The sequence below is a fragment of the Scyliorhinus canicula genome, chromosome 6 (assembly GCF_902713615.1).
Source record: "Scyliorhinus canicula chromosome 6, sScyCan1.1, whole genome shotgun sequence".
Classification (NCBI taxonomy): domain Eukaryota; kingdom Metazoa; phylum Chordata; class Chondrichthyes; order Carcharhiniformes; family Scyliorhinidae; genus Scyliorhinus; species Scyliorhinus canicula.
Window position 1 is genome coordinate 73,857,105 of NC_052151.1, and position 12,131 is coordinate 73,869,235.

General features: G+C 44.9%; 1 protein-coding gene across 4 annotated transcripts in view; it reads right to left on the bottom strand.

The window, feature by feature from the left end:
• Positions 1-401: 401 nt before the first annotated feature.
• The window catches only part of mchr2 (melanin concentrating hormone receptor 2), a 126,151-nt gene continuing 114,421 nt past the window's right edge, over positions 402-12,131 (bottom strand). For all 4 annotated transcript variants that reach the window (XM_038799516.1, XM_038799519.1, XM_038799517.1 and 1 more), the window contains 3 exons: positions 8,309-8,503; positions 6,389-6,508; positions 402-1,743 (listed from right to left, as the gene is read on the bottom strand). In XM_038799516.1, coding sequence (XP_038655444.1) covers positions 1,419-1,743; positions 6,389-6,508; positions 8,309-8,503 — 640 coding nt within the window. In that variant the 3' untranslated portion in view covers positions 402-1,418. The remainder of the gene's footprint in view (positions 1,744-6,388; positions 6,509-8,308; positions 8,504-12,131) is intronic.

Here is a 12,131-nt window from a genome sequence, read left to right on the forward strand (position 1 = left end):
GCCCATCGGGCTCGGAGACTCGCCGTTCGCCGTGAAAAATGGCGAGTGGCGATTTTTCTGAGCGGGGGGGGGGGGGGGGGGGGGGGAAATCGCTGGGGGCACCAGGGGGGCGTAACAAATGTCGGGAAACCTTCCAGTGATTCTCCCACACCACGTGGGGAGCAGAGAATTCCGCCCTTAAAGTGTGGGAGGGAAGCACAGGCACAATATCATGAAGCAGGAAGGAAACATACTTACCAAGATTTTTGTTTTATTTTTGGGGTCCATGTGAAATACTCTGGGAGTTCAATTAAATAATACAAAATAAATAGAGTAGTCCGGTGATGTAATTTCGATCAGAGCCAGGTACCACATACAAAGCTTTTATTTCTTAATAAATAATAAATTATATTGTAATCTTTTGACATTTAGTGCATGCATTTACAGATATTTTGATATAATTTTGGAACACTGTTTAATAAGTACGTTACCTAACAGTTCACATCAGATTTTTGTCATCCTCCATTTAACATTGTTCTTTAATTACTGCGTTCTATTACTTCAATGTAATTACAAATGTAAAAGTGAAAACAGACATATTTATCAATAGCATGGGTAGAACAAATACTGTGAAAAACCTCTATTATTTTGTTCTCAAAATGACTGCTAAACATGAAAACATATTTGTAAATACAAATGTGCATAACCATTTATTCCTCGGAATTATTTAAAGCCTTGTCACAGGTACAGAAGTAAGCGCAAAAACATTACTAATTGTAAGCAACAACCGTAGTTTGCAGTAAGAAATTTCCAAGTGGGTATATTATGAGCACAGCTTGACACTATTTATATTTTAATGCTACCAGCACCACTTGTGTCACTTTAACTGAAGGTTGACTTTTATTGAGCAGATGGATGACAGTAACGCTGAGATTAAAAACATTTTTGCAACTAATGGTGTGGAAGAGCTGCACTTCAGGGCTCTGACCATTATTCTTCTGTCAATGGGGTTTGACCTGCATCTCAGAGGAGCAGTTTGTATTGTAGCACTGCAATCTCCTTTAGCTGCCTCTCAGAATGAAAGTTGAGCCTAAGAATTCTTTTTTTAGTCCGGATTCCTTTGAAATTATGGCCCTTGCCTACTGTTTGATGGAGTTCTGGTTCTCTTTTGTTTGGATTCAAGCTGAAAGTAAGTATAATATTCTGCCACATTGCACTATCCAGTTTGCCTGATCTAGAACACTGTTTGCACCTGACGGATTTTCCACTGTACACTGGAGGTAGGAAAATTGTTGATTCTATAGATTGTACAAAGTTAAAAGTATCAGCAGAATATATTTACATTGCGGAGCTATTTTAAATGAAATTTACATTACTATATACTCACCCACATAGTAACACTTCACAATCTTTTTTTGCTTATAAAGGAGCTATTTCATCTAATAACTCAACTTCACAGTGCTTTCTATGTTAATAAGTTCACGTTCAGTCAATTTCAGTTGAATCTTTGTGCAGCCACAGAGCCTCCTGCGGAAATTGCCACTGAGCAAGATGTAGAGAAAGGGGTTAATGCTGCTGCTGGCATAGCTGAGGCAGATGGAGATATAATAGCCAATGTAATAAGCAGTGGTTGGCTGAGTGACTTCAAGATTTACCAACTGCATCACGTGGTACGGTGCTGAACTAACCACAAAAATGCTCACTAGCACCAGGACCATCTTGGTTAGTCGTTTGAGCCGTGCTCTGGGGATAGTTGCATTATATCTAAACAGAAATAAGAACACATGATTTATTTTAAGTACAGCTTAATTATTATTACCGAGCTCGGAGGAGTGCACATATTATCCAACCCCATCACCATTAATTTAAAAGTTTAACTTTCTCACCAAAAAAAAAACAATTGCTCACCTCCACTACTGGTACCCAGAATAACAGAGATTTTAATGAGGCTTTTTCAATAAGCACACAAGTGTAACCAAGAAGTTTAGCGATCTATCTCTAGCTGAAGAACTTCCCCCAGCACACACGCAGAGACAAATGCACCTAACAGAGGAAAAACAGAGAGCAGGCGGAAATTTCGCCCCAAAATGGAAAGTGTCAGGTTCTGAAAAACGGTATGTTTCTCCCCCCAGGGAAAGAGCCAGATTTTCTCTCCCGATATTCTGACACGTTGTCAAAAACAAGCGGGGGGTGGGGTTGTGTTTTGAGCTATCACTCTGGCGGGGCTGGACCTCATAGAGCTGGCAAGCCTGCCTCGACAGAGATTGCAGCATTGTTTTTAAAGAAAAAGTGAAGGCTCCCCTTTACCATTGCTGGATTTTGGGCTTCACAGCCACTGCCCCCCCCCCCCCCCCCCCCCCCCCCCCCCTGATGGCAGGGAGAAACAATGGACACCCCAGAAGATGTGGCATTATGCTCTTTAGTCAAATTTAAATGTATGCACATTATTAGTAATCAGATTCATGGGATTACGTCGCTGGAGAAGGTGGAGGGGGTTCTAATTCTGAGATCTCCCTGGCGTAAATACCAGTATGGCCCTCTCACAAGAGTTAATGGCCATAATGGGATTTGAGCCCCTGGCGAATGGGCCTGGTAAACCTTCTCCAGAGTCTCTCTGCAGCGATGTGCTTTAGAGGATGGGTGTTATGTTCGCTGATGACTGCACAATGTTCAGCACCATTTGCAACTCCTCAGGCACTGAAGCAGTCCACTTGCAAATGCAGCAAGACCTGGACAATATCCTGGCTTGGGCTGCCAACTGGCCAGTAACATTTGTGTCCCATCATGGCCAGGCAATGACTACTACTACTAATAATAATAATCACTTATTGTCACAAGTAGGCTTCAATGAAGTTACTGTGAAAAGCCCCTTGTGGCCACATGCCGGCACCTGTTCGGGGAGGCTGCTACGGGAATTGAACCCGTGTTGCAACTTGTTCTGCATTACAAGCCAGCTATTTAGACCACTGAGATAAACCAGCCCCTTAACTATCTCCTACAAGAGAGGATCTAACCATAAAATAGCTCCGCAATATAAATTGCCCCCGACATTCAATGGCATTACCATCGCTGAATCCCTCACAATCAACATTCTGGGGGAACCATTGACCACAAACTGAACTGTGGCTACAAAAGCAGGTTAGAGACGAGGAATCCTGCGGTGAGTAACTCACCTCCCCCAAAGCCTGTCCACCTACTACAGGCCATTAGCCTGGATGAGTGCAGCTTTAACACTCAAGAACCTCAACACCATCTAGGACAAAGAAGCCCGCTTGATTAGCACCCCTTCCACTAACACTCACCCCTCCACCACCAACACACAATTGCAGCAATGTGTACCAACTACAAGATGCACCAAGGCTCCTTAGGCATCACTTTCAAAACCTATGCCACCACCTGAAAGTTCCTCTCCAAGTCAATCACCATCCTGACTTGGAAATATTTTTGTGTTCCTTCACTGTCACTGGGCCAAAATCCAGAAACTCCCTCCCTCACAGCACTGTGGGTGTCCCTAGACCACATGGACTGTGGCAAGTCAAGAAGACAGCTCACCACCATCTTCTCAAGGGCAATTAAGGATGGACAACAAATGCTGGCCCAGCCAGCAATATCCAATCTTATAAAAAATGAATATAAAATAAAATAAAGGATAAAGTCTGCAGGGTCCCTTGTCTGGTCGCGGCAGATGACTTGAATACAGTCAAGTTATACTCAGGCGAGTGTCCTCTGGCGATAGGTTGATGGCCACATGCAATTTCAGGCAATGTGGATGTCATAATATCCACTCATGTATATAATGATATGCAGACAGGCAGTGATTGACACATAGGGTGACCAGTAAGCATACAACACAGTACAGCCAATCACCAGGCAGGACACTACCACTATAAAGCCAGAGGGCACTAGGTTTCCCTCTCTCTCGGGACCCAGCTACTGAGACAGTCAGAGTCCACGAGCTAGCAAGTGCAAACACCATGCTGGTAGCTAGTCAGTCTGGTCAGGCTACTACAAGGTCACCAGTCAGTTCAGTATAGTGTCGACCCACAGCTGAATATGTTTATCAGTTCTATCGTTGAATAAAACAGTGTTGGATCTTCTCTAGTGTTAGACGTCTGTTTCTAACTTCCCTGCATCGAGTGCAGTCCACAGCGAACCAACCTGCCTAACACATCAGTGGAGAGAGAGTGACACTCAGAGTAGCTTGCCCTCCTGATACGCCTTCAATAAGCACACGACGAGTGATGAATGTACCTGAGGCTTTAATACACTAAACAGCAAGCCTCCTGCCTCTGGACCTGAACTGGGCCGGAGGCGGAGACTCTTCATCTTTATACATAAGCGCGAGGGGAGGAGCCACAGGCGGAGCCAGCCTGGACAAGCCCAGGCATGTAAAACACAACAAAATGCAATACCGTGCTTTACCACACTTCCTCAGTGTTATTCCCTCAATTCATTGAGACTGTGAGAACGAGTGAATATAAGGTTTTATTATCCAGGGACTCGCCTGCCAGTGTCGGCTGTACAAATGAGTGCCACCCACAGGTGGCCGGTCTATATATCGGCCCGGGAAGGGCGGAGCCCACCGGGGTTCCAGTACAAGGTCATAGGTCACAGCATTATACAGACAGCTCATACTTAGGTGAATACATTCACCACATTCACCCACTGTTAAAAAAAATCAAGTCCAGCGGGGGTGACGTGGGGGTCATGAAATATTCAGTCTGTCCGGAGGCCGGATTGTTCTTTTAGACCTCCTCAGCTCTGGCGATGCGGCAGGCGTGGTTGTTGTCGGTGGTGACTCCGAGGGCATGGTGTCTGGAGCTTTAGCTTCAGTCCGGTGTGTCGGAGATGGTTGAGGGGTGGGGGTAGGCAGGTTGGTGGTGGGTGGCAGCAGTGCAGGCGCGGGACAATTCAGGAGACCCGGAGGGCGTGAGGGGCGTTGGGGGTGACGGTAGGCAGTGGGGATGGGGGTGCGTTGGCAGGGGAACCAGCTGGTGCCAGGTCTCGTAGGGAGACCGTATCTTGCTGTCCGTCCTGGTGCACGACGTAGGCGTACTGGGGGTTGGCATGCAGCAGCTGGACCCTCTCGACCAGGGAGTCGGTCTTATGGCTCCTCGTATGCTTCCGGAGAAGGACAGGTCCCGGGGTTGTCAGCCAGGATGGAAGCGAGACTCCGGAGATGGACTTCCTAGGGAAGACAAACAAACGGTTGTTCGTGGCTGTGCAGAGGAGTGATCTAATGGAGTGGAGGGCGTCGGGGAGGACGTACTTCCAGCGGGGGGTTGGGAGACTTCTAGACCGGAGGGCCAGAAGAATGGCCTTCCATACCATCGCGTTCTCCCTCTCCGCCTGCCCATTTCCCTGCGGGTTATAGCTTGTGGTCCTGCTTGAGGCGATGCCTTACTGAGCAGGCACTGACGCAGCTCATCGCTCATGAACGATGTGCCCCGATTGCTGTGGACGTATTCAGGGAAACCGAACAGGGTGAAGATGCTGTGCAATGCCTTTATCATAGTGGCCGAGGTCACGTCGGGGCAGGGAAGGGGAAGCGGGAGTATTCATCAACGACAGTTAGGAAGTATACTTTACGGTTGATGGAGGGGAGGGGCCCTTTGAAGTCAATACTGAGGCGCTCAAAGGGCCGGGAGGCCTTTACCAGGTGGGCATTGTTTGGCCGGTAGAAGTGCGGTTTGCACTCCGTGCAGACTTGGCAGTCCCTGGTCATGGCCTTGACCTCCTCAGTGGAGTAGAGCAGATTGCGGGCCTTAATAAAGTGGGTAAGCCGGGTAACCCCCGGGTGACAGAGGTCATGGTGGATAGCCCGAAGTCAGCTATCTTGCGCGCTGGCGCATGTGCCGCAAACAAGGGCATCTGGGGCTCATTGAGCTTCCCAGTACGATACTTGATATCGTAATTGTAGGTGGAGAGTTCGATCCTCCACCTCAAGATTTTGTCATTCTTAATTTTGCCCCGTTGTGCGTTGTCAAACATAAAGGTAACCGATCGCTGGTCGGTGACGAGGGTGAACCTCCCACCCACTAGGTAGTGCCTCCAGTGCCGCACGGCTTCCACTATGGCTTGTGCCATTTAGTACGAGGAGCCAAGAGAATCTGGCAAAATGTTACGGCGGCAAGGCCTCTCGCAAGATTCAACCGCCTCGTCCCGACTCCAACTCGGACACAACGAGGCTGTTAAATCACACCCATAGTTTGAAAAGAAATTCGTTCAAGGGATGTGGGCATCACTGGGTGAGCCAGCATTGTTTGCCCACCCCTAATTTCCCTTGAGAAGCTGGAGATGAGCTGCCTTCTTGAACCACGGCAGTCCACTAGGTGTAAGTACACCTACAGTGCTGCTAGGGAGGGAGTTATCTTGACTATAACATACATGTTTGTGATAAGTAACTTACCTTCCAGTTCTCTTGTTTTCCTGATAGATGTCCCAGGTGTAACATAGAATCAGGATGTAGCAAATCAGTATCAATGGCAAGGGAAAGAAGAAAGTAGTTAAGGTTTGATACAGTGTATACCTGTGAAAAGAACAGAGAATAAGTTAATTTTGGCTTGTTATTGATCAGTGTTTTGTCACTGATCTAGATTTCCCAACAATTGATAAGATTATTACCTTATTTTAAAGTTGTTTTGCTTTTTGGTAATTGTGGCCATCAAATAAAACATTTATCAAATGATGCCCAAAATGGCAGCACTGGTTTACTGTGTGGTGAATTCGCAAAAGCTCTGGACTTTATTTAATTTCCATCATTAGTATGTCAAGACAAATTGACTCCCACATTTTATAGCTGGTTTACCACCAAGGGAGAACTTCTGGTATTTGCTGTCTGTCTTTCAAAGGCTTACGTCCATGTTTGCCAATGTTCTGATAAGCAATTGATGACTATCCTTGAAGAGAGAAATGAAGGTCACTTTCTCTCCATCTCTCCTTCACTTTATTTTTCTGCTGTTAAAATGTCAGAAATCCGCTATCAATATTTATATGTTTAGAAGGTAGACCTTTGTTTCATTATTATTCAGTTCCTCCATCCAAATAATAGCATATACCACACTTTCACAGCAAGGACGAGGGGAATTCTATGAAGCATTGTGACAAAAATATAAACCAATGACCCGCTGTTCTTGAACATTGTTAAAATCGCTAGTAAAAATGTATATATATGTTAAAACGTCTTAGCCCAAACTTCACATTTCGGAAGAAAGAAAAATAAAATCTTTTGAGTATGTTGAAAGTGGAGACAGGTTTGTTTTCTCGCAAGGTATTATTCAAATGCTGCATAATTTCTCACTGAATAAATAGAGATTCTGTGTTAAATCCTTTGCCCAGAGACTGGTTAGAATGTGGGATTCACTAACACATAGAGCAGTTGAGGGGATAAACATAAAAGCATGGTAGCACAGTGGTTAGCACATTTGCTTCACAGCGCCAGGGTCCCAGGTTCGCTTTTCGGCTTGGGTCACTGTCTGTGAAGAGTCTACACATTCTCCCTGTGTCTGTGTGGGTTTTCTCTGGGTGCTCCGGTTTCCTCCCACAATTCCCGAAACACATGCTGTTCGGTGAATTGCACATTCTGAATTCTCCCTCCGTGTACCCGAACCGGCGCCAGAATGTGGCGACTTTGGGCTTTTCACAGTAACTTCATTGCAGTGTTAATACTTGCGACAATAAAGATTATTATTATGTATTCAAGGGAAAGCTAGATAAGTACATGAAGGAGAAAGAAATGTAAAGATATGCTATGGGCAGGGTGACCAACTGTCCTAGATTTTCTCCTGGGTTGCATTCTGTCCTGGATTTCTGGTGTCCCAGCAGGTTTTCTTTTTTTTTGCACATGTGCTTGGCTTGAGCTTGAGGCTCTTAGGCGGGCATGTCCGAGGTGAGGGTGGGACAGGTCGCACGCATGTGGGTCACTCACCCTTGCCCTGAAGGCTTTGCCGGCACCACCTCCCTTACCTCATGGGTCAGCACTCTCACAAGTAACCCTGCCCCCTACTGTCACACATTTACGAGCACCTCTTCCCCGCTTCACCAGAACCTCACCCGCAATGCACCCCGCCCAACACTGCTCTGAAATTGCAAAGTGCCCCTTATATTTTTCAGTCAGAGTTGGTCACCATGAAACTAGGCTCAAGTGAAACAAAACACAATCATAGACCAATTAGGCTGAAAGGGTCTGTTTCCTAAATAATTTTCAATTAAAAAATAAATAATAAAGGTTTCTGGATAGCATATCTAAGCTAACCCGACAGTAATTGAAAATAAAATGTGACGTGTTCCTTCCAAAGTGTGTGGGAGATTTATTTTAAAATACACTTACCAAAGTATATCCTGGGGTGAAGTCAGGTCGATAGCACAGCTTTCTAGGCCATCCTTAAATTTAATGACTTTTGCGTGCGTCCAGACAGGAAGAGCTAATACAAGTGAAATTGCCCAAAGGCAGAGGTTGATTTTAATGGTTTTTGACCTGGTTCTGAAGCTTGTCAGACGAAATGGATGAACAAGAGCCAGGTACCTATGGACCAAGTATTCAAATAGAGATTCAAAAACAGTTAGGACTTTTATTTTACACAGCAATCATCTTTTATTAGCTTCTCAGGTCTACATGTGTAGATTATATAAATGTTATGCCGAGAAATGGGGTTTTAGAGATTCCCTGGCCACTTCTGTTGGGGATTATAGTATTGGTAAATGCAGCTCCAGAAGTTAAAATGGCATTCAGATAAAATTGAGGAAGTCTAGGTCTATAAAAGTGAATGAGATGGAAGGAAAGAATTGAGAATCATGCAGTGCAGGAAGAAACTATTCAACCCGTGTCGTCATGTCTCACTACATTGACCTCCCACCATCTGGCCTGGGCTTGCAAAATCCTACCAACTGTCCTTGCTTGAGACAATTTACACCTCTTTAACCTGTGATTATCCCTCTCTCCAGTCGCACCATCTGGACCTGTAAAGACTTAATTATTGGCAAAGACTTGCATTCAAAGTATCATCTTGCGTCATTGGCATTGTCTATATATGCTGTGTTTGTGTAATCTATCTCTTCACTCACCTGATGAAAGAGCTACGCTCCAAAAGCTTGTGATTCCAAGTAAACCTGTTGGGCTTTAACCTGGCGTTGTAAGACTTCTTACTGTGTTTAGGACATCTTTGTCAACCTCCACCTACCGCTGGCCCTCTATCGATCCCCACTGCTCCACGCCCCTCACATCAGTATAAATCTGATCCTATTTCTAGTTCTTTCCAACTTTGACCAAGAGTAATCCAGACTTGAAACGTTAGCTCTCTTCTCTCTCCACAGATGCTGTCAGACCTGCTGCGATTGTCCAGTATTTTCTGTTTTTGTTTCCGATTCTAGCATTCGCATTTGCTTTTATATTACTCAAGGCTGTTGATATTTGATTTGATTTGATTTATTATTGTCACATGTATTAGTATACAGTGAAAAGCACTGTTTCTTGCATGCTGTACAAACAATACATACCGTACATAGGGAAGGAAGGCGAGACTGCAGAATATAATGGTATAGTTTTAGCAAGGTGTAGAGAAAGGATCAACTTAATTCGAGATAGATAAATACTTTAAAAATTATAAGTATATAAAGAGGCTGGAACAGTCTGATGCCCTATTAATTATCTCTATTGACCCACTCATCTTGGATCAATACCACTAAGCTATGTTCTCAAGAAACTGACATTTAATTTTGATCAATTGAAAACAAATCAATAGATCATGAACTGCATTGAAACAGTCTAACAGACCATGAATAAACTTTCTTTGTGTGTGAAACAGTGGCGTCTGTACTGCCATCTGTGGTCTTCAATGTTATCTGGTTTCAGATCAATGGTAATTACAATTTTTTATTTATGTTACTTTGTATGTTCTTCTTTTTCTCTGGTCTGCTCAGTGCAGTCAATGGTGTGGCTACTATGTCTCCTCCTAGCTTGTTGACCATGTCTTGTGCAGCTACCAGTCAGGTGCCCCCAGGTATGACTGCCCACTTCAACTGCCCTTCCTTTTCTCCTGGAGGGACACAACGTAATCTCTGTGCCAACTTTCTTACAAAGGCTTTAGTTAAAATTGCAATCAGATCATGGTGGTTTCATAGAGACTCAAAATGTATGTGGAAAGAAAGCTGCAGTTGGCTTTGGGGAACGTTGTTCTTCCTCAATATTTAGGAGATCAAGTTAAAATCAAGAAATGGGTGGCATGGACAAGCTGGGCCGAAGGGCCTGTTTCCATGCTGTAAACATCTATGGCTCTATGACTCTATCCTGGCAACTCTATTCACCTGTCTAATTTCCACTGGATGGGGAGGGTTAAATGAGCCAGTGCAGAGATTTGTACTGAGAAAACAAAACAGGACTTCTGGCTTGAAGGTCCGTCGACTCTGCAGCATTTTCTGTCTTTTAATTTTAATTTTAAAGGATGGAACATCCTGTGGGATATTGTGACCTCCATTGCCGGAATTCTTGACGTATACGGAATAGTTGATGCCAGGAGTTGAAAATTGGGAATCTTGCTATTTTTGTGCACTTCTGCTGGAGGAAAAGGATCAATGAAAAATGATCCTCTGCACATTTATGAGCAGTTTGATCCCTGTAATGTTTCATGGTCTATTAGTGCCATGATGCACAATAACATTGTATTATTACAAAAAGTCCTCACACTAAATGATACTAAACTGAAACTATTCACTTGGGTAATAGACATAAATCAGCAATACCTAAAAATGTCTAATATTGCATCTTTTATCCCCCTTTTCTTTTTTGTTAAACATACTAAACCAACAGCAACTTACGTTTATATAGCACTCACAGGACAGGATTCTCCATTTGGGAGACTGTGGGCGTGATTTAACGAGGCAGGAACAGAGTCCTGTTTGGGTGCGTTTAGTGGGCTGTTTCTCGGTGCTGCGGTGCTGGGAACCACACTGCTATTTAATGGCACTTTGCCATTTTTTTGGCCTCAATGAGGAACTCCTCGCCAAGGCTGCATCATTTCTGGCACTGACAAGCTCAGCTCGCCAGTGCAGGAAGCATATTCGCGGACCAGGCCGCTGTTTTTAAATGCCGTCCCAATCTTTCAACCCCCCTCAGCCAGCCACGTGGCCTCCAGAGCTCCCCACTGCACCCAACATACTGCTTATGGGGTCCTTGAGCCCCTACCCACCCACCCCACCTCTTATGGCCCAATCCCTGGCATGGACAACTGGCATCTTGTCACTGCCAGCCTGGCACCTGGACAGTGACCCTGCCAGCCTGGCAATGCCAGCTGGGCACCTGGGTGTCAGCGGGAGTGTGAGTGCACCCCCCTGACCAGAGTCAGACCATCCAGGGGTCCTGGGAGGCACCCCCGGGTGCCATTGCACCTGGTTCACATTTGTGGAAACAAGTGCTAAATGGCGCCATGGCGAAGTCTCCTAGATTTGTTCCCAGACCACGGGAAAATACAGAGCAGACATATTTAAACGAGCCTGATGGTTCACTTATATATGTTAATCTGGATCTCGACCAGCGAGGGCAAGATCCAGGTCGCCATAACTCCAGGGATTTTGCAAAATCTCATGAGGCGCTTCGCATCGTGAATCTTGGGAGAGGTCTTTCGTGAGACTCAACAGCCTCATCGTGTCACTATACCTGGAATATTGTTTGCAATTCTGCTGTCCTTATCTGAGGAAGTATGTTCTTGCTATGGAGGGAGTGCAGCGAATGTTTACCAGGTTGATTCCTGGGATGGCAGGACTGTAATATGAGGAGAGACTAAATTGGTTAGCATTATATTCATTGGAGTTTGCAAGAGTGAGAGGTTATCTCGTAGAAACATATAAAATACTAACAGAAATAGACAGGGTAAATTCAGAAAGAATGTTCCTGATGTTGGGGCAGTCCAGAACTAGGGGTCATGGTTTGAGGATAAGGGGTAAACCTTTATGATATGAGGATAAATTCCTTCACCCAGAGAGTTGTGAATCTGTGGAATTACTACCACAGAAAGTAGTTGAGGCCAAAGTTGCGTAATTTCAAGAAGGAATTAAATTTAGCTCTTGGGCTAAAGGGATCGGGGATATAGGGGGACAAGGTGGGATCAGGGTATCGAACGTTCAGCCATGCTCATAATGTATGTCGGAGCAGGCTTGAA